Source organism: Lathamus discolor, chromosome Z (genome assembly GCF_037157495.1).
Source record: "Lathamus discolor isolate bLatDis1 chromosome Z, bLatDis1.hap1, whole genome shotgun sequence".
NCBI classification, from domain to species: Eukaryota; Metazoa; Chordata; class Aves; order Psittaciformes; family Psittacidae; genus Lathamus; species Lathamus discolor.
In genome coordinates, this window is record NC_088909.1 from 27,832,843 (window position 1) to 27,856,009 (window position 23,167).

A 23,167-nucleotide genomic window follows, 5' to 3' on the forward strand; every position below is an offset into this window, starting at 1 on the left:
CATATGCTTGTTAAGGATCACCAAGGCGTAGTAATGGAATACAGTAATGTTTTATATGGGATCACAGTTTAAATCCTAGCACTCTTGACTTCACATTTATTGAAGACAGTCCTATTTTGTACAACACTGAGCGTATAGCGTAACTCTGGGAACCACAGCTGTGACTTAGTTAATGATCTCAATAAATCCTACTTAAGCAGAGACAAGGAAAGAATTATGCAAATTTCTGTAGCACATGTACTTGATAGCTAAATACATACCAAAATAAGCTTCTGCATACAAATACCAATACATTTTAACCCACATACATGAAAAATACACAAGAAGGGGAACAACTGACAGAATTTTATTTCAAAGAATTGCAGCTGCAGAACATTTGTTACAAACTTGAACATACAGAAGGCGTAACGTACAAATAGGGGTGGTTAAAAACCCAAGAAAGGTAGCAGATTTTTCAAATACAGCTGTGAATGTGATAAAGAATTACTTTTCTGAACACACCTGTCTAAAACATTATGATTCAAGCCTCAGTCCAAAACTGCTGCTTTCCCAGCACATGCATCAGGCAGTCATACTTGGCAGCTGGACAAGATGTCTTCCATCAGTCTCTTGTAGACCCAGACATCTCCTTTAAGCCGTTGTCGCCGGATACCCACTACTTCAGGTCTACTGAGCTGACACACTTCTAATACAAACTCCATAGCTACTTTGCCAACATGCGACCGTGTTTGACATTTGAGGGTATAACTGTACAAAACAAATGAAACAAAATAATCATTGAAATATTTAATGTTTGTTTTATAACACAATTTTGAATTAATAAAAGCACTTTATAGAAATTGTGTTATTGCTATTCAGACTATAGGGAAACAACCGGTGAACTGAGAGGTTTGAATACTGTAGTCCAAGAACACTATTGTAATGCCCAAGTACCAGTGTGTGGCACCAATGTCCTACCCAGCCATAGGACCACCGCTAGCCACAGACCCCTATTCTCAGAGTGCAGAGCTGGAAGGATGGTGACACTCCCCATTGTTTTTCCTGGGCAAGACAACTCTCCTCTGTAGAAACACTGCTGTGGAGAGGCCAGTTACAGCTCAGCTAGTGTGAAAAGTGGGAAAACTGAATGGGAAGTTTAAATCATGACAATGGGAGAAGGTGCTTCAGTGCAATTCAGTATCCTTCCAGATGCAGAGCTTGGAAAGGCAGAGGTTGAAGTGTTATCTGATGTTCTACAATGACTATAATTTAAATATTGGAGACCTTTAGAAAATGTGCGTTATTAAGCACATTCTTTTCATGCACTGGGAAATCGGGAACCAGGCATTAAGCTTTGGTCCGAACAAGGAATCAATCCTACTCTCAACACCTTAGTCTAGTTAGTCAATCCTACAAATTAAAATACAAATCCTACAAATTAAAACAAACCACACAAAGGTGCATAAATTCTGTGCAGCTTTTAAAATATACCGATCTCCTGGATAAAAAATTATGTCTTATCTGCCAAGAATGAGGGTTAAAAGGTGCCCACATTATCTCCCAAAATTTCCTGATTTGGTCATGTGACTGTACCCTACACGGTTTCACAAAAGAGATCAAATTCACATCAGCCTCCAAGAACTTCCTCACTATTCTCAGTTCATATCTATCAAAGAACTCTATTAGAACTCGCTTAACCTTGCTTTGCAGTGGGTAGACAAGTTTTATTGCACACATTCATTTAGTGTTCTGTACACTTTTGATAAAAATTACTGTACGCAGGGCTGAGAAAGTAAATTTAAATACTTCGCTTTATCAAGGATTTGTCTAAATATTTAGACAAATACAAGTTGAAGTCATCATACTTTACACTTACCCCTTCTGAACATATTCCACATGCTTCTTTGACAGAACAGTGATTATTTCATTCAAGAGCTGGTCTGGATTCAGTAGCTGGGTGGAGGTAACATTGTAGTGTGCCTAAAAGTTAAAAAAAAAAAAAACCCCAAAAAACCAAAAACTTATGAAAAGTTTTCATAAAAAAAGCTTCAGAACAGCTAGCCATAGTGAAAAATGCTCCAGCTTCCCAATATTATTATGATGAACCCTTTGTGGTAGCAACAGGAGCACTAAACAACAACTGCTGGACAATTAATATCAAAGCACATCCAAACTAGAAAACATCATAAAATCCAAAGCAGCAGTGACAGGCCAGGGTGGCTGTCAGAAGTCTTGTACATACCCAGAGGTGGTTCCTGGAGTGGGCTAATGAAGACAGCCAGATGGCTGTGCTTACAGCACCCGGCAGCACATGCCACAGCCCTGAGATCACCTGCAGTGTCCTCCCTCACTGAAGCTGAGTGCTACTGATACCAAGGAGTAGGCATGGCACTATGTGGCTCTTCTAGGACTGAAGCACCATGATGTTTAAAGAAAAATGGTAACTCACAACTCAAACATATCGCACCTAACACGTCATGCAATGCACTTGGCTGGTAAGTGACTTCTTGAACAATTTTCAGGCACCCATATATAATGAAAGTGCATGCCAACTGTAATACAACAAATGCTCTATCCAGCTCCTGAAGTCTCACAAGCAGCTGAGAGAAAACAATCATGAAATAGCTTCAGAAATGAACACGGGTTGAAGATGCAAGGTCAGTTTAAAAGAGTGGTTCTTACAGTTCTCATTCAGCCTAAAACATGTATAACTGCCTGCCATTAACTGCTGTAACACTGTGAAATAAAGTTCTAACTTTCCCTGTTGTACTCCAGTGTCCCTAGACGTGCATCAGTAATTTTGCACATACTATGGGCAAAGCAAACTGGTGTGGAAGGATAAAAACTTTCAGAGACAGAAGGTTTTGTTTCCATTGCCCTGGTCCCTGAATTATTTGCAAAGTCTGGACTCCTGTCTGACGAGTTGGTCAGGTTTGTAGCCCAACGTACGTCCTGAACTTGTAAGAGTGACACTTGCTCTGAAAAGTGCCTCTTGGAAAAGCTGTCAACTGCAATACAGTAGCTGAATTCCATTTACACAGGTTGCAAAACACAAAATGGTCCTTCTACTGACAGACAGCTCTTACTGTTCATCAGGTGTCTTAAGAGCTGCAGCTCGAGAAGCCAGTCAGCTGAAAGTATACATCACATTTTTATGGAACTGTTTATACCCCAGTAACAGTCCTGCCTCTTCCATGTTAATGTTTTTCAAACATGTCATCTACAGATTTAAGTATAAATTCCTCAAGTTCTGAAGTATGTTAGCTGCTGTTTGTGATGTGTACAATTCTGTTCAGCACACTAGTATCACACCAACACATAAGAGCAACTGCACTTTACTGTAGAATGCAGGCAAGTGACATCACAGAAGTTTTCACTTCACTTACAGACCATTTCTAAAGGTATTTGATGTTTTCAATCACACTTCCAGCAGCGTACCTTAAGTTTCCTTGGGTGATCTCTAGTGGATCGTTTCTTTTTGCTTGGTGTAAGCATTGTGATCACTTTATCTAGGCTTCTTTCAAGACTTCCAAATATCTTGGTTTTTCTCTTCTTTTGGCTGCTACCCACATGAGTTAGGTCCATATCTAATTCCACAGAATGACACCTGTTACATGAATGAATCAGTTATTCTTTGTCAGTATTTTAGATATCAGTTGCTACAGATACATCACTAAATTATTCCAGACTTGACAGAATGAAGAAAACTAAAGCAAGTGCAGTGTATTATGAGAGTTTTTGTTTGAAAGGCAGTTGAGATCTAAACCCAGAGATGTATATAGAAACTGCAGCTTTCTGGGGAACCGGAGTAAGAAGGAACTTACACTATGAAGACAGGAATATATTCTGTAGACAATTGAGTACCAAAGTCTTAAAACTTTTCTCTGCCATCAGTGTTTTCTAGTGAATGTAGAAAAAGGTTTTAGGAAGCGTTATACTAAGACAATGGAAATAACAGCTTACTCTTGTAACAGTGCTTCCTAGGCAGTACATGGATTAAGGTAGTCCTCTTCTAAATCAGAAGTGCACACAAATAACCAGACATTCACCTTTTTTTGGGAAGCACCTCAGCTGCTGTCAATTCATCTGTGTTTGTCAGGTTTCTGTTTTTCTCAGCTGGGGTGACTGCAGTGAACTGATTCTCTGGAAGAAAGCATCCAAGCCAAAGCAGGTATGTTTTTGCATAAAGGATTTTCTTTTCTTCAGAAAGCATTTTTTGTGATTAATACTTTATTTCTAAAACCAGCCTTTTCTTTTAAATCAGGTCTGTATCTTCGGAATGATAAAATAAGTTTTTAATATCATAATAACACTACTCCTACTTTAGAAGTTTTACGAGCAAAACTGCAACTGTTTTCCCTAGGGCTCTACAAGTCAAGGCTTAGAGTGAACAATTCAGTTCAATATTAGAAATCCAGAAAGGAAGAGGATTAGCTTTGTTGCTCTGCCACGGGAACCAGAATAAATACTCATGTCCAATTGTTGCATTCTTTACCAAGCCATTTTCCTTATATGAAGAGTGTAAGTTCATATAGCCCCGTTTAGAAATGCACACTGCATAATGGCCTAAAAAGTTCTACTACCCACACATTGACAGAGATCTGCAGAGCATGGTTTTGAATGCGCAGCAGCAAACATCAAGTGCAACAGTGAGCAAGTGAGTTTTTACAATTAAACCCAACTTCAGTGTTCAAAATTTCAGATCTCTATAGAATTGCACCTGGCCCCAAACAATGCTGATCCAAGTTCCAATGGATACTTGCTATTAGTATTAATATTATTTGTCTTGAATCAAAGATGTTTCAATGAAACAAAGAATGAGCTTTTAATTGTTTAATCCTCAGAAATATCTCACTAAAATGAGCTGAAACAGTGCTTCTGCATTTCCCACTTCAGAAAGAATACCTACTTTTGCTTTCTAAACTCACCATGAAGTCAAACTTCATAAGTTACCACACACAATCTTACGGAGGAAAAAAAAAAATTCAAGCTCATAAGTAACTTGGCATTTTAGTGAACTTCCTTAAAGCCTTTACAAAGGATGTCATTGAACAGCAGTACATCCAAGATCCCTTATAACTTGAATCAGCCTGCAAAGACTGTTTCTTAACAACATTCCTTAGCGCCTAGAACAGAAGAGTCTCCTATTGTAAGGAGTCCTCAGCATTTGAAGGACATTTCGCATTTACACTATCAACACCAAAACTTTTATGTTGAACAGAAGGGCACTGTACATACAGGAGACATAATTTTTCATAACTATGGACTTGTCAGGCTGAGGACAAAGTTTCTGGTAACTCAGAAAAGGTGACAAGTTAGATAAATTTGTGTATCACGTTACTGTAAGACCTACATCATCGTTAACATTGTTACATATACAAGTATTTTCACTGGCACATAGGACTCATTACTGTGAAAATGCTGATACGATACCATCAGAAATGCAAGTCAGATTTCTCTTAGAAGTACCAATAAAAGCATACTTGACTAAAAGTATACCTTTATTTTCACTCAAGGTAATAACAAAGAAAAAGAATGTTAAGGAACTTGTGTTCTCAGCCTTCACAGAAAAGTGGAACCAGAGGGAATTTCACGAACACAGAACTTGACTCCATGTCAGAATGTGTGACTCTAAGTAACAATGACTTCTGTAACTAACATACAAGTAACATGCCCTGATGTAGGGTTAAACCTCTTGCAGCACCTTACCAGAGTTACTAGGACAACCAGGCTGGTGAATACAGGAAAAAAAAGTTGAGTCTTCCAGAAACAAGCATTATGTTCATATTTGAATTTACACCATTTCCCAAGCAACATGTATATTCTAAGTTTTCATTAGTTAAAAGCAATGTACCTTTGAACGCGGATGCCTGAAAGGGTATAGTTTGTAATTGCGTCTCAATCTGACGCTTCACAAAAGGAGTGTTTGGAGCAGGAAGTGCAAATGTGCTCTCAATACTTAAAGGTGATGCTGTACCAACATTCTCTTTGTTTTCATGCCTCTTTGATGCCATCTTCCTTGTCACTGGAGTTGACAGTGGGAATTCTGTACCTTCCAGCTGACCATCATTCCTTGAATGCTACAAGAGATGCAACAAAAAAAGCCAAAGATACTCTTTGCTGTATTCCAATCACATTCAGAAAGGTAACAGACAAGGCAATTCTAAAATTGGAGGAGGTTAAAAATACCATACAGTGCTTGCCTACTGAGCAAAGTAGATAAAAACTCTTCAATACTTCTGATTAGCTCAGTAACTTGAGACGTTTATTAGTAATTTGCCATTTGTTTCTCTGCTCTTCTAAACTCTTTAGCTTGTGCATCTAAGACTATTCCTTACTAACTCATCCAACCACAACTAAGAATTTTCATTTAGTTTAATTGTATAATTCCAATTGTTTCATCAGATTTTCTTGTCCAATACAGACAGGTTGAACTTTTTCAAAGACTTGTACAACTCTAACCTAGCTCTGAGATCTTGTCTGCTGTACCTTACTGTTTTCCCATCCATTTTAAAATCTTCATTGCTTCATTTATTCATTCCTCAAGTGCTATTTTTATGCAAATCAAATGTCAAAGCTCAAGTTCTCATCAAATGAATCATGACGTACAGCTAAAGAAATCACAATTTGTGTTCAGTTATGTACTTAAAACATTTCTTCACTCTGTAACTCCCCTTGGCCAGGGTCCACCAAACATTTAAATACATAGCAAACTTTATGTACATTGACAGTAAGATTTTTTTGATTAAAAAATTAATTTTTAAGGAACTAGTACTTATTCTTCAAACACCTGCTTTATTCTGTGAGTATTTAGAATAAATTCTTCTAATGGAGACTCTTCAAACAGTGAAGCTGCATCAGAAAATTCCATGGATCCAAATGCATATGGCACTTCACTGCAGTTTGGAGTATCTTCATATATCGTAGTGTTTTCAGACTGAAAAGAAAGATTCAGTTGAGATTCCACTGCATGATTGTAACTAGGATTTCATCAGAAAAGTGTCATTAAAATATAAATCTTATAATTAGAAACTTAAAAATGGTAAACAGCTAATGGAAGTTAATGGAAGCCAAGTCTTCTAATATGACTTTTGTATTGTCATTGTGGATTTGCCATTTGTGTCAAAAACAGATGTGAAATTATTCTCAAAGCACCATTATTACCAAGTCATCTGTCATGACCTGTGTCAGGAGAAGTAACTAGCAAAAAAACCCTGCCTTTGATTTCAAGACTTGGATCACAAGCTCTTTTCACTGGAAGCCAAATAATAAGCTGGAAAGTACCCAATAAAAGAATGCAGTAAAGTCTGAAAGGGGGCTGGATAAAAGTAAATACATTACATCAAAAACATACAATTCTAGAATCTGCAACAGTATTTGAACTAGCACCCACAAAACTTTATCTAATTGCTAGACCTGAAAAAGGTTGTTTATTAAATCACAGGATTCGTTACTTCAGCCAAGATTGATAACCTTCATGGCCCACATCACACATGGTCAAGATGCGTATCACAGCCAAGAAGCTAACAGCCCAATATTGTACCTGAAATCATGTTTTATTACAACATGAATGCCTGAATAGAATTCCTTGCCTACCATGTTTCAGACGAAATTCATGTCATGGTGAATTTTCTGGAATACCTTTCTCCATCAAATTGCTTGAAATAAGACAGTATTATGTACAAGCTTGTGCCACCCAATTCAGCAACTGACTAAGTTGTAAGTTAAAGGTTCCTTTTTACTTGGTTGTCTTCACATTAGACTAGCTCTAGCTAGAGAGCTTTGTTAGTTGGGTACTTCAAATTCAGTTGACATTCACTCACAGTACCTACATGCAGGTAAACTAAATATGTCTCCAGTGCTTTAGAAAGACTACGGATTGTTGTCTTCTATAAGACATTATTTTCACAATCAGCTGAGAAGGCATAATGCATATGCTAAACTGGAAATCTGGCATTAACCAGGTCAGTTTACCTAGGACACCACTAGAGATGAAGTAATTTCACAGCATCAGCACTGCTAAACCTAGAGATACTCTACCTTAAAATCACCTGAGTGTAGAAGACTAGCCCACTGTGATCATGAAAATCACATTACACATTCAGCAACAGGTATGATTTGTGATCTGTTACGCAGTGCTGGTAATCCTAAAATTGTCATCTGTGTTTCAAAGCAGTTGTACAAGTGAACTGAAATTATTTACATGCCACTGAATCAACTACGTAAGTATTCATTCTGAGTGCTTGTCTCTATGCAGAGAACAGCACATTCAGATAGCTAGCTAACAATTTTATACAGATGCCTACAGTCCAAGGGATAATGGCTAATGGGAAGCCTGCCAATTTACTGAATGCTTTGAGTTTGTCAAACACAGATGAGTATCACCAACATCACATATAGCTGCACACTGTATATGATATTGCAAGCAATTTAGCAACTTTAGACAAGTTCTGAAGTGCCCTATTTGCACTCTGCTACAAAACCACAGGAACAGAAATTACCATGAGATAAAGAGAATCCTTTCTGGGATTGTGCTCTGAGCAGATGAGGAAGGAAAAGGTCCCTCCGCTTTAACCACCACCTTATGTAGTGTCCATGTCATCTCAGTGTAGGCTGCCCATGTCCATGTCCTGACATGCCAGGACACTAGACTTGATGACCTTTGAAGGTCCCTTCCAACCCAAACTATTCTATGATTCTATGATGTTTCAGAAGACTTTCCTTACTAAACCATGCTAAACACAGATAGCAAGGTACAAAAATATTTAGACAAATGTGAAATAGTGCAGTAAGAAGTTAGGCATCATAGAGGAAAGTCTGGAATGATCACACAGGCCAGATAATGGGCAATTTTAGTCCATTTTCATGAGTAACCAAGAGGAGATTCTGTGGGGTACTCATAATGCACCATGTCCTCCCATGTAGAATTCCAGTAATGTCAATTCACAAAAGCAGCCCAGAGTTATAAACATTTTAATGAGGAGACTGAACTGTTTCATGACCAAGACGTTGGCTGTCTTCACACATGCTTGCTTACTGATGTTTAGGTCACCAGCCTGTTTTCTCAGGCAGGGTTTTGTTAATGCAGAGCATTTTAATCAGTAATTTGTCCCGCTGAATTAAACTTACCTCGAGGCCTGCCAATTGTGCTCTTCTCGCATGCCCCGTCAGACATGGAACCCTTAAGGAAATATGCTTGCCACGAGCCTTCTTTGATTGAAGCAAGAGATATGTTGCTGACATTTGGTCATATTTCCACTGGGAGAGGAAAAAAAAAAAAAAAGGGATAAAGACTATTTCAATTTCTTCTTAGGAAACACTGTAAGTACAAACCAAGGTTAGCCTTCAAAAATTTGTATGTTGCAAGTTTTTCTACCTGATGTGCATCCCTAATGTTTGATCACCTATGTGTAATTTCAGACTTCAGCTGATTTACATTAAAGTGTTCAAGATCAAGAAGCACTCTATGGCCGTTGTCCTTCGCAACTTAGTCTGTAGCACATGCACTGGGGTGAAAACTAATACTGGGACCACAATCTGTCTAGAGAAGTGAATGGCAAAGCTATTAATACAGTTTGTCCAATACTTCAGCCAGAGTCTCTATTTTTTGGAAGCTGTTGTTCCTGCCTCCACTCTTGCTCCACAAGCAGAAGCAACAAAAAGTTGCATGTTTTTCAGCAAGTCTACTCGCAACATGGGTACAATGCCAGACTGGTTTGCAGCATAGTACAATTAGTTTCAACTAGTTATAAGAGTTTAGAAGTCCTCCAGTAAAGGACCATGCAAACACCACAAAACTATTTGGAAGGACTTTTCCCTGTGTAGACAGATTGTTCAGATTATTTCCTATAACTGAAGAAACAAATAGCACTAACTCCACAAATCCTTCTTAAGTATCACATGATTTAAAAGTTTGTTCTACATTTTAAACTGTTTCTACAACAGTTAACATGATAAAGTAACAGTTTCTAGAAAGAGAACTGTCACTACTACCACAAAAAAAAAAAAAAAAGAAAAAATCAATTTCAAGGAAGAATTTTCAGATTCAAGTTAAAGCTGGAGTATGCATCATGTTTAAGTCTCTTCTACAGGCTGCAATGTCATTGCTAACATTTGTGCAATTCTTCTAGAAATTCAGTTCAACTTTTGTCATTTGTATTCAGAAATTACTAAACATATTCATATTTTTAAAAACTGTGAAGAGTAACTCCAAAAAATGTATAGTCTGTCTGGGTGATGCTCTCATTTTTCTCTTACCTCTTACTTATTGAACCATGTCAAAGCAAACAGTTAACCCAGCAGATGGCATCTGTTTAAATGTCTGTGTAGTTGTGGCTGCCTCATCCCTGGCAGTGTTCAAGGCCAGGTTGGACAGGGCTTGAATCAAGCTGCTCTAGTGGAAGGTGTCCCTGCCCCTGGCAGGGGGTTGGAACTGGGTGAGCTTCAAGGTCCCTTCCAACCAAAATCATTCTATGATACTGTAATACTATTTTGGTTTAAAGAGATTTAGAATGATTTTACCATGATGGGAAATAACAGTCAGGTTCAAGAAACTTCATGAGCACAACTGAAGGAGGAAAATGGGAGGAAAAAAAATAAATTGAAATTTAGCAATGTATTTTTAAGTTACATACAGATTCTGGAGTTCTGTAGTGGGTCCTTAAATCTAGTATTTAAAATATCATAGTTGAGAATAAATGAGCATTAGTCTGATAATACAGTAAGCTTATTTACTATATAATTGTGTTTCATTACTGCAAAATATTGATGCATGCTTCTTACCTCTGATATTAATTCCAAAATGCTCTCCCTGCTCCGTTTATGAAACACAGAAAGCTCTGTAATGCAATCTTCATCAAGATGTCCCAGCTGCAAGAAAATAACAGATACCAAAGCATGAGACATTCAAGTTATTTCATAATCCATATCTTACTGTGACACTGTCATGAAACCCAGTGGGTTGAGTCAATAATCAACCATGATTTTAGACCTTGTATTTTAAATAATTAGCATTAGAGCAAAATACTGTAGGGAACAGACTGAAAATGTCATACAAATTCAACAGCATCACAGTCTGGCCCCTCCTTTGTGAGAGGCTGTGAATTCAAATAAGAAAGCTGAAAGTAGATGAAATTTTTACTAGAATGGAAGCTACACTTTCATCTCTCTGTAAGTATCTAAAGCTATCAGACATGCACATCTTCTCTACAGCCAGTTAGAACTGAGATGCTCACACAGTAAAGCTGCTCTTTACCTAGCGAAACAGTGGCATCCAGTGGCCAAGGTAAAGCACTGGCTGAAAATGTGTAGGAACTTCTCAGTTATTACTGACAGCTGGATTGTTTGGTTTCTTATTTGTTTGGGGTTTTCCCCACATACTGCCTTACTCTCTCATACAGTAAAAACAGCAACAGAGAGACAGGATAAACATGTTATTCAAAATAGCAATTTTCAGTGAGGACTAGATACAAGATAAACCATAACCATACCTGACACGCTTTTCAGAACATTTGCATTTTGCACCTTAAATTATTGACCAAGCAGCCTGGAGAACCATGTGGTCATTAGTACATGGAAATACTTCACATTTTGCTGAGAAGTCAGTTATTTTGCAAATTAAGCATCAGCTTAAGAGAAAGTAATAACATTTTGACAGCAAGAAGAACCAGAAAAGAGCCATGGCCATCTCAGAAGTTCATCTTTAGAGAAATGTCTTCACACCTCCATAATGTAAGAGAGGTAGTAAGCCAGTAAAGATTACATTAAATACTTCAGTATTCATCTGACAAGTGTACTTACTGAGTATTTACTTTGCCACGGAACAGCATCAGAATAACCTTGCATGAGCCAAGGATGATTTAATAGATGTTTAACTGTAATTCGCTTCTTTGGGTCCACCTAGTGGGCAATAAAAATCAAGCTGATACATGGAGAAAAACTTAAGAAACAATGTCTTCTACATGGAATTTTAGGGTGGTTAAGAAGCTCAGTTTGAGCTTCATAGCTCCACCAAAAGGAAGGACAAATATATGAGCTGTGAAAAGCTGTTACTGTAAGTGTAGGTTACAATATGTTCCAGGAATGTTTAGCATTGGCTAGATTGCTTATATGTAGCCCAAATGCATATCTAGTATGTCTGGCTTCATTACTAAAAAAAAAAATATGCTATTCAAATGCTATACATAGCACAGTTAAGAACCACCAAATCCAGGCTGCTTGAACACTTGGTTCAACATTGCATAGTTGTTTCGGTATCAAACCATTCTCAGAATCTTCAGCAGGACAATATTAATATTTCCCTCAAAAATTTATGAGTTTAAACATCTTGTTTAAAACTGAGTATTTTTTAAGTATTTCATCAATGTAAAGTTTTGACCTATGCAGTCATACTTTATAGACTTACTGAACAGAAGCGATATCTTTACCTGCAGCATTTGGTTAAGTAGTAGCGTACTGCTAGGAGAGAGCCATTTTGGAATACTGTATTTTCCTCTCTGCAGAAAAGAAGAGAGTTTAGAACGAACCTTAAACAGCTAGCTCAAAACAAACTGCTAACTTACTTGGATGACAGCGACATCTGTATTTGGTCAAAAAGGAAAAATAACAGGCACATGCAAATTTAGCTTTACAAATGACTTGAATAAATGTAATGGTGGTCTTAAAACCCCATGGCATTAGTACAGAAAATCCTATGTTTGAATTATTTGCTGCAGTTTTCACCCACTCAGCTTGTGTGACATTTCAATTTCAGTCCACTTTTGCAGCCAATCTACTCTTCATATATTGAATTGTTTCATCAAATCAACTTAATATTGAAGTGTTAGCAGTGCAAGTATGTTGGAGCCTGAATGACTAATACTAGCACTTTGAAATGTGAATATTCATTGAAATTATTACTTTTCAGACACTAAAAACCAAACTATACTCATCATTTAGCTATTCTTTTATTTTTAAACAGGTTATACCTCATGCTAGAGTTTCAATTGCTACTCAAACTGCAGAGAAGAAAAAGGCTACAGATCTAGCAGGTAAGTTTCTTTCAATCAAATTATTTAGTGTGTGTGGGTAATGTTTGATTAGAAGAAAACTGACAATGGCTTTCAGATTCAAGGTACAACAACAGTACATAAAATCCAAACTAAATACACCAAAGATAATTTACTTCTCAAAGAAAATGGAGAAAAGAACAGAAATCAGTAAACAAGCTATTGTTTATAATAATCATAATCATCAATTTGCCATGGCAATTTTCTTTCTACAAATAAATGCCTCAATAACAAACTAGCTGGTATTATACACAACATACATTTCTAAGCTGAGTATGTGTTGCTTCAATATCACAGGTTAAAAAACGTGAGTTACTTATTTACAGACAGTACTAATGAGCTATTTTAAATAGTTTGTAGGCTATTTCACAATGCAGTTTTACTCAGAAACAAAGTCAAGTCAAGTAAGACATGCAATCTGCATTTTGGTTTTAATACATTGCTACAAAACACGAAACATGGAAAAACAGAAGTAGCATCGGCTGGACCGATGGCAATGCTAGAAGATAAATGGCTTGCAAAAGCTACCAGATGCATAAGATCACACCAGAAATAAGGGTTTTTTTTAATCTGTCACGTTTGATTTTTCATTCAAAAAGTAAAAGCATTTATCCAAGTGTTCCCAAATGAAGAAATGTGGAACATTCCAGGGAAAGAAACATTGTAAGTAAATTATACAATCCTAATTAGCTTCAAGCAGCAGATTATTACATTGACTTGGAACAACAGTTCTGACTTGACATTGCAATAGATTTTATTATCTATAATGTGTGACATTATATTCCACCATAGTGTTTAGTATGATTAGAGGACTGGCGCAGCTCTGCTCTGGAAACAGGTTGAGGGAGCTGGGCTTGTTCAGTCTGAAATAGAGAAGGCTCCAGGGAGACCTTAAAGCAGCTTCCAGCACCTAAAGGCCAACAAGAAAGCTGGACAAGAGCTTTTGAAAAAGGCAGGTAGGAATAGAATAAGGAGAAATGGCTTTAAACTGACAAGGGGGAAGATTTAGATTAGTTATTAGGAAAAGTTCTTCCCTTGGAGGGTGCTGAGGCCCTAGGACAGGATGCCCAGAGAAGCTGTGGCTGCCCCATCCCCAGCAGTGTTCAAGGCCAGGCTGCACAGGGCATAGAGCAACCTGGTCTAGTGGAATATGTCCCTGCATGAGGCAAGGGGGGGTGGACCTAGAAGGTCTTTAAGGTCCCTTCCAACACAAACCAGTCTGAGATTCTGTGGTCCTCATTTCAAGCAATTTTCAGTTTGCAGTCACATAAAATTAAAATAAATTCAGAGCAGAAATAGCAAGCCTACATCTTAACACACGTGTAACATTGTTTTTTGACAGCACCAAGACTAACTTTTAGAACTTGGTCATCTCAGTTCAATTAAAATATTTTCACTAGCCAACTTCCTGTCAGCCCAAACAACTCAGCACCCAGATCCTGTGCATGTTAGACAACTGCAGCTATGCAGGAACCATCTGTGATGATCTTAAGATCTCCATTCCACATCTAAGCTCTCTGTTCACGCTTTGACTATTGACAAGTTTACCAGTTACATTGTGCACCTTGGTGTAATGACCAGCATAAAGGATTTGTCTTTCTACAGAAGAAGGATTATAGATGGACAACTCCTCATTGTATACTAACCTTATGGGCATACAACACAATTCACACCACAAGCAGGTAAGGTAGCTCAAGTCTGACAATCTGGGTGATTCACCCTAAACAGTGATTTTACTGAGAAACTGCAAGTGTTGCTAACGTTATCTGGACAACACTAAGACATTATGGTTTAGTTTCAGGTAGTACTGTGAGAAGGGAGCTGGAATCAAGGATCCTCATGGGTCCTTTCCAACTCAAGATATTCTCTGATCATGCAAGTAGGAAATTTGTATCATTTTAGTGGTGACTTACCTAAATATCATCACCTTTACATGATCTCTTTGCATCAGTTAGACATTGCTTTTTTTTTTTTTTTATAGAAAGTTCTTTAAAACAGCTTAAACTGAGCTTCCTACAGATCTCCTGTCAAGGTACCCAAGTCCACTCTCCAATTCCAGACTAACAAGTCATACTGTGTGCTGAACTAATCCTACATTTTATAAAGCTCTGACAGCTACACACCTCAGAAACACTCCCTGCGTAGACCAACTATCTGCTGCCTCCTACCAGAGTAGTACCTGAACACTCTTGAGTTTTTTGGGGGGGCTGCTTCTGGGTTTTCTTTTTGTTGTTTTTTTAGTTTGTTTGGCTGGTTTTGTTGGGGGCTTTTTTGTGGGGTTTTGTTTGTTTGTTGTTTTTTTGCATTGTTTTTTGTTTATTTGTTTGATTGATTTTTAGACACAGGACACTCTGGACAAGAGAAGGAGAAAGAAGTAGAGGAAGCCAAAACCCTTAACCAACACTGCTACTCCTCACCCCACTCACTTTACTGGAAGCTTTATAAACATAATTTTATGGCAGCTTAAAAGTGCTTGGTGGAGGTGCACGTATGATGTGGAATAGCAGCTGCTTAGCTACATCAAGAGCAGCTTACAGGGAAACAGAACCAACTACTAAATTATATTACTTACTATTCATTCTGTTTTTTTCTGCTGATTATGGTGTGTTGCATTTCCTCCTCACTTTGGAAGAGGAAAGCATGACAGCAGATGCAGAATCTCATTTTTCCAAGACATAAGAATAGTTCACATTTAAAAATATAATTTTGGGTGAATCAAATGACGTATTTGCAATTCTACCCAACGCAGTATAGGAGAAGCCACATAAAGGCTCATGTAAAAAAAATGCCACCCACCAGCAAGAAAATGTTGCTCCTGAAACTCCATTTCCTATCACTTTATAGCGCCAAGAATACTGCAAACACTCATCAGTAGAAGATGGAAACAAACCCACAAAATACTGATAGGAAAAGTAGCGAAGTGTAACATAATTCAGTATATATGCCTTTTTGCTCTAGACACAGCTCAACAGCTCCTGCCATCAGAAAAGCAAAGGCCTCTCATAATGCTTAGAAATGTCTGGTTTTAGTGTATTCCAGCACCATCAGTACGTACCATTATCTTCCTGTAGACAGCCATAACATTGTCATCATCAAAAGGGAGATAGCCACACAGCAGAGCATACAGCAGTACTCCCATACTCCAAATATCTGCCTAAAAAACAAAATTAGTGGGAGTTCATGAACCTGATCTATCTAAAATGACTTAGAGACATGTAATAATAATCCCTCTTCGGCAAAGTCCACATACAACTCACGAAAAGTAGGCTCCTTAATTCTGGACAGAACTCTTACATTGCAAGTGAAAGCATGCAACCCAAATGCATTTTCAATTCACTCAAACTAGAGTAATAGTAAAACCAATATCCTCTTCCCAGGTCACAAAATTGCTGCATTACCTTCAATCTTCAAGGATTTTGCCAGCAAAAATGAAATCAAACTCATCGCAAGGAATTTCATACAGTAACATTACTGACTACAGCTGTCAGCAATGTTACAATCAACTTTAAGGCCGCAGTGCTTCTTTGTATGAGCATGACAAGGACCTTATACTGCAATGCCCATTTAGCCCATAAACTAAAAGGTGGTTTGAAAAGCACTGGACTTCATGGAGAACAAAACAAAAAAAGAAAGCAGGAGCACAAGTACAGCAGTGCAAAGACTTACTCCATCCAACAGCACAGCCATTTAGGAAGTTTGAGGGGGGCTGCAATTACAGTATTTTGGATGCATTGACAAAGGCAAGTAGCAGGTCCTAATGTTCCAGACATGGAATCAAAGCTGGATAAACTCCACCTTTTTTCTTCTCTCAAATTTCACTACACTGTGCAGTACAAAGAGAGCAAAGTTTCATGCACAAATTTCCAGCTAAAGACAGGCCTGATAAAGCATACAAGACACCCAGACTGCACAAATTTGCAACAGGAGTTGGTTACTTAACAAACTAATTGCTACTTGAAAGGATGTGCAGTATAAGGAGGGAGTTTAAGTTACTGTTTTGTAGGTCACTGAATTACAGAGCAACAAATAGAGATAGTGAAGGGTTAGTCAGAGACAAGCTAGCTAGCTACATGATCTGCGGTGAAGAGCACTATGTGCTATTCCAGGCTGTGACCACCGTAGTTAGTAACACAGCTTCTGAGAACTACTGAGGTTTTCCAGTGGTATTTGACAGAAAAAACAAGTGAGCATCTCTGAACTTCACCACGTTTAAATACATGGTGGGAGAAGTGTGGAACAACTTACCCAGAACTGTGCTACATACCTCTGATCCAATATATGCTTTGCCCTGAATCAGCTCTGGTGCTGCATAAGCTGGGCTTCCACAACATGTGTTCAGATGGTAATCAAGACCACCCTAGAATAACACAGAAAATCAATCACACAGAAGAACTGGCTTTAACAAAGCTTAAGCTTCTAGCAACAACCTATTAGAGGCCTGAGGCTGGGCATCTATATTCATTCACATTGTATTTTGCTTTGGTGTGGTTCACTAGACCAAAACTGTCTAAGAGCATGAATATAAACATCCAGATCTCAAGCTGCTCAATCAGCTATTACCCTAGCAGTCTTTTCTGCAGCAACTTTTCTCATAAGAATACTTCCCTTTAGTATTGCAAAGAGAAAAGAGATGAAACCTGAGAAAAAGTGACCCATGGTCATGAGGCTAGCTGGTTATTTACAACAATATTTAATGCAGTAACATCCTGAAGAACCACTAAAAATACTTGTGATTTCTTTTCCTGGGCTTTGTCCTTGTCCTGTCACTTGTTACTTGACAGAAGAGACTGACCCCTGCCACCCAGCTCCATTCACCTTTCAGGTAGTTGTAGAGACTGATAAGGTCCCTCCAAGCCTTCTCTTCTCCAGACTAAACCCCCCAGTTCCCTCAACAGCTCCTCATAAGACTTGTTCTCCAGACCAGCTTTGCTTCTCTCCTCTGGACCCATTCCAGCACCTCAATGTCTCTTTTGTAGTGAGGGGCCCAGAACTGATCACAGAATTCAAGGGAAACAATCACGGCCCTGCTGCTGCTGGCCACACTATTTCTCATACAGGCCATGATGCCAATGGCCTTCTTGGCTGCCTGGGCACAAGCTGGCTCATGTTCAGCAGCTATCAATCAGCACCCCTAGGTCTTTTTCAAACAAAATAAGATGACATTACACCACCAAGATGATGGTAATGATTGCCTGCAGAATGTTCTAAACTCAGTCAAGTAAATCCATGTTGAGGACAAGTGACTGTATTTGGATCAGTAAGACTTTCCTCCTATTAAATTGTTTCTTAACAGGACCCACATCACACGTTATGCTGACAAATAGAAAAAGCTCCTAGAAACCAATTTTCAACTCAGAAAACAACTCAGTACAAGCATATGGAAGCAGAGGATTTGTAATTGTAACTAGAATAAACTACTTGATTTGTTCCCCACCAACACATATATGCAAATCTGTTGCAAAAAAGTTGGATGACAGCTAGGTATGCAGCTTGAATTTAGGGTCTTTGGGCAAGTCTCCGCATTGCACTCTGAAAACAAACATGCATTTTTACATGCATGCAGTAGTTGATTTAGTCCTACTCTGTGAAAGCAAATGATACTCTTACCTTTGGCTTTGCACAAAGTCCAAAGTCTATCAGCTTCAAATTATGTTCCTCATCAATCAGCAGATTTTCCTGGTAAATGAGAAAGTAATAATGAATGCTTCTATAATCCAAGTAACCAAGAAACCACATTTTCTTTCACTTTCTTTCTTCTTGTTGTTAGCAGCTAGAATTTCATAGAATGTTCACGTTGGAAAGAACCTTAAGGTCATCCAGTTCCAACCACGCTGCCATGGGCAGGGATACCTCCTGCTAGACCAGGCTGCTCTCCCATGTTTTGAATTTACCTAAAGCTCTCCTCTGGAGATTGTGATTGGTTGTTAACAAATATATCCCATGTTCCTGATGGGCCATACTGGTTTGCATCAGCTGAGAAGGGCCTGGGAACCGGGAGAGCATTGACAGCCAGCAAGCTGAACATCGGGCAGCAGTCTGCTCTGGCAGAAGAGCAGCCAGCAATATCACAGACTGTATTAAGAGGACCACAGCTAGTAGATTTGGGCAGGTTACTCTAGTCCTCTGCTCTGCATAGCTAGAATACTGCATCTAGTTTCTGCCCCAGCACAGGAAAGGCATCAAACTGAACTAAGAATGATGGATGGCCATCAGCCTGCTCAGGGGGCTGTAGCACTTGCTCAATGAGAGGAGGCTGAGGGAAAGGCATTCATTCAGGCTGTAGAGGAGAAAGCTTCAGTGCAAACATCACAGCAGCCTTTTACTACCTGCAGGAGGACATGAAGACAGAGCCAGTTTCTTCATAGCAGCGCATGGCGGGATAATGACAGACAAGAGGCATTGAGAAACATTCAGACTGGAAATAAGGAAAAGCCTTTCTCCTCATAAGGATAGCAAGGAGATGAACAGGTTGCCCAGAAAGACAGTGCTGTCTCATGCCAGGAAGATGTGATGGGACAAAGCCCCAAGAAGCTTGGTCTGATGCTGCTTTGAGCACAAGGTTCAAGTAGAATCCTCTAGAAGCCAGTTCCCACCCAAGATACCCCATGATCCTGTGAGTAGGCCACCTCCTACAAAAAGGTACATACAAGGCTTTGGAGGCAAAGATCTCACAAGGTGTCAAGGAAAATGCTTGTGCACTAAGAATTGGCTTTTCTCAGAGATGCCAGGGTCTCTAAAACTGCAGCTGTGGAAACCCTTGAAGGGGAAATGGACTCAGACCTTCTACACCCTAAAACAATGCTTCAACTCTGCAATGACAGCAATGCCACAGGATGGGTCCAGTAGCATGCATCATCCCCTACACCTTGTGTCTACACATCACTTGTTTCAACTTTTGCCTTTGGTCATGAAAACAGAACAATATGCACAACAGAGTGGTGCCACAAAGACCCTCTCCAGCTATAAGATGAAATAAAGGAGAAAACACAACAGCCAAAGCAACATTCCAAGTCAGATGTTTTGCTTCGCTCCCAGCTGGAATGTGTTGTTCTGCCTCTCTTTGAAAGGAAACTCCTTCCTCAGACATAACCACATCCAGCCTAGCTGAGGCATGTAGTAATGAGTAGAAATAATGCTCTTTCAGAAGAAAGCAGGAGAATGGAGAAGGCCTAATTGACTCCAGCTCCTAAAGAAGAAATGAATGTTGGTGTTCACTATGACTTATACAAATCTGACGACTGTTCAGACTTACTGGTTTGAGATCCCGGTGGGCATATCCCTGACTATGAACATAAGCAATTGCTGAAACAATCTGCCGAAAAAACACACGAGCTTCCTCTTCTGAAAGGTGGTCTTTAGAAATGATGTAGTCAAACAGCTCTCCTCCCGGACAGTACTGCATGAAGACAGGAAAAAGAGAGCACCTTTAGAACACAGTAATGAAACCTAAACGAGCCCGAGAGCCCTGGGCAGCACTATAGGACACTATTCCATTCCCTCTGCTTCATCACAGCAGCAGTCGCCAAATACCCCAGGTCAATGCTAGGGCAGACCAAACAAGCTGACTCCTGCCTAATGTGTTGCAATGGATACAGCACGCTAATGTCACAGGCAGTACAAATTGCCCAGGAGCCAATAACCACGCAGGAGTTCTGGAGACCCATATGCCCCATTGATGTTATTTTAAAAGAACAGAAGCACAAGGTAGTTATTAGTTATATTTAATTATTGATTAATAATAACTAAAGTCATTCCCGTAAACAGTGAAGGGCAGCTTTTACAAGATACAACACAGCAGATATTACCAGCTTCATTTTCCAAACTGAAGCACCTTCAACATGCTCATCACTGACATAATTTCTTAAGAGTTGTTTCATTTGAGCTCTGTTATCATCTACCATGACAGCAAAACCCGGGAACCTTTGCTGTGGCAGAAACACGATTTCTTACCTCCAAGACCATGAATATCTTCTTGGATGTCTCTATCACGTGATACAGCTGGCAAATATGCTGATGACTTAAGTTCTTCATGGCATCAATTTCTGTTTTAACACGAGGCAAGTCATCCTATGAGACCACAATAGCAAATTGTGAACTTGCCAACTACTTTGACAGATGGTGGGTACATCACAGTAAGCACTGCGTGACACTGAGTTTCATAGCATGGATACAGCAGCATACACGTCAAATTCAGTTCAGCACCAGCCCTGCTCTAACCCTCCTACAGTTCTGGCACGTGGATCAGCATAACCCAGAGGAGTAGATGCAAAATGCCTAGTACTCTCATTAGCATTCTCTTTCAGTTACTGTAATAATCTTTAACTTCCTCAGTTTTACAGCCAGAGAACCTTGCCCCCTTCATAGAGCACAAGACTTGTGGTGTTTCGTTACAATTTTTTTTAAGGCTGTAGCATCCCACCAACAGAATAAGCCAGCGGAACAAGCAGGTGTCAATTAAACGTCACTGTGTTCTTGAGAACTGCAGCAGAACAGCAGAAGATCACAGAATCATTTAGGTTGGAAAAAACCTTTAAGCTCATCGAGTCCAGCCACTAAGCCAGCACTGTGAAGGCCACCATTAAACCACGTCCTAAAGTGCCACACCTCAACATCTTTTTAATACATCTTTAATATGTTCAGGGATGGCAATTCCACCACTTCCCTGGACAGCCCATTCCAATGCTTGACAATCCTTTTGGGGAAGACATTTTCCCTAATATCGAATTTAAACCTCCTCTGGTGCAGCTTGAAGCCATTTACAAGATGCTATGAACTTTGAAGTATCTTTTGGCTTACCCCTAGAGCAAGTTTGTCCATGATTTTTATTGCAACTTTTTCACCTGTGAGAAGATGGCGTCCAAGTTTTACCTTTGCAAACCCACCTAAAATTCCAAAAAGAGACAAATTCAAAGCTCAGCATGATGACACGTGTTCTTGCCTGCAATCTCACAGCTACATTGGAACATGTGGCAGGCACAGCGTGTGGTGTGTTCACTTGAGGAAGGAGGGAATCACTACTACACCTTCTGAGTCTATTTTCAGAGTTCTGTCCTTGAAACATGACCTATAGATTCTGCAGTAACAGCTGATCTACACTCAGGTAAATACTGAAGCAGTCAGACCACACACATTTGTTTGTATTAACAGACTGAGCCTACCTGTTCCAATTGTTTCATGTAACTCATAGTACTTGAGAATCTCCTCACGGTCATCCACAGACATTCTGAGAGGTACGGGGATCTTGCACTCCTCCTCAGCACCTGCAGGGAGGGAGCGCGCACAGCGGTCACGATCTTCCACTCGGAGCGTACTCACACAGAAAGCACATTCGCTGCAGCCTACACGCCTAGCAATAATTCTTCGAGGCAACGAAGTCCGAACACCGCAGGCTAAGGGCACAAAAGACCGTCATCTTCCAGGGACTCCTCACCAACGCCTAGCAGCGGTAGCAGGAACATTCATGCTGCTGCCCTGCGCCGAACACGCCCCTGGCCTCCCCGGAGCCCTACCGCCAGGGGACGGCGAGAGCCACGCAGCGATAGCCAGCGGCTGCACGGCGCGGGCAGAGGGAACGGCACTCACCGCCTGCGCAGCCACCTCCCGCTGCGGCCGTTACCGTTCAAATCTCCTGCCGCAGAGCCCACTTCCGGCCACGACTGCCGAGGGGCCAACCACCGCGCATCGCCTCACCGGAACGGGTGGGGCCGGGGCAGCGGGGCGGGCCCCGCCGCGGTGCGAGTATCTATGCTGCCCCCTGCGGCCCGGCTGCGCGGGGCGGGGCGCCGCCACGCACACGGTGGGTGCCGCAGCAGTGGGGCTGCTCGCTTCAGCGTGCAGCTAGAGGCTGGTGGAACGTGTTGTTTCTGTAAATTGCCTCTGCTTTGCAGCCTTCCCAGGCGGACGAATTCTTTCCCGAATAAAGAGATCTACATTTCTGAGGATACGGTTTTCTCCCTGGTAACAGCGAATAACGGAGTGGCAAAGTGCGCATGCCTTTGGAGGAGCAATCTCGCATGCGCCTCAGCGCTGAACAAAGCGTACCTACTTCAGAACTTCAGCGGGTTGTGGAGTCTGTCGCTCCTCTAAACAAGATAACAAGGTTCTGTTGAGGGACAAAGTCAATAAAGCAAAAGCAACAGCAT

The 23,167-nt window shown here is 40.0% G+C and overlaps 1 protein-coding gene across 2 annotated transcripts; it reads right to left on the reverse strand.

Annotated features, from left to right (window-relative positions):
* Nucleotides 1–327: 327 nt before the first annotated feature.
* MELK (maternal embryonic leucine zipper kinase) lies at nucleotides 328–22,816 on the reverse strand. Of its 2 annotated transcripts, none has more exons than XM_065663075.1 (17): nucleotides 22,608–22,816; nucleotides 22,184–22,285; nucleotides 21,822–21,907; nucleotides 20,976–21,092; nucleotides 20,278–20,421; nucleotides 18,633–18,701; nucleotides 17,290–17,382; nucleotides 16,081–16,179; nucleotides 12,405–12,473; nucleotides 10,762–10,848; nucleotides 9,109–9,237; nucleotides 6,770–6,916; nucleotides 5,834–6,059; nucleotides 4,029–4,122; nucleotides 3,418–3,586; nucleotides 1,856–1,959; nucleotides 328–747 (listed from the first exon to the last, which is right to left on the reverse strand). In XM_065663075.1, exons 2-17 carry the CDS (start codon nucleotides 22,245–22,247, stop codon nucleotides 570–572), a joined length of 1,875 nt encoding a protein of 624 aa, XP_065519147.1. In that variant the 5' UTR covers nucleotides 22,248–22,285; nucleotides 22,608–22,816; the 3' UTR covers nucleotides 328–569. The 2 variants fall into 2 exon arrangements, with proteins under 2 accessions (XP_065519147.1, XP_065519148.1); XM_065663076.1 differs by lacking the exon at nucleotides 22,608–22,816 and adding an exon at nucleotides 22,535–22,549.
* Between the last annotated feature and the right edge of the window lie 351 nt (nucleotides 22,817–23,167).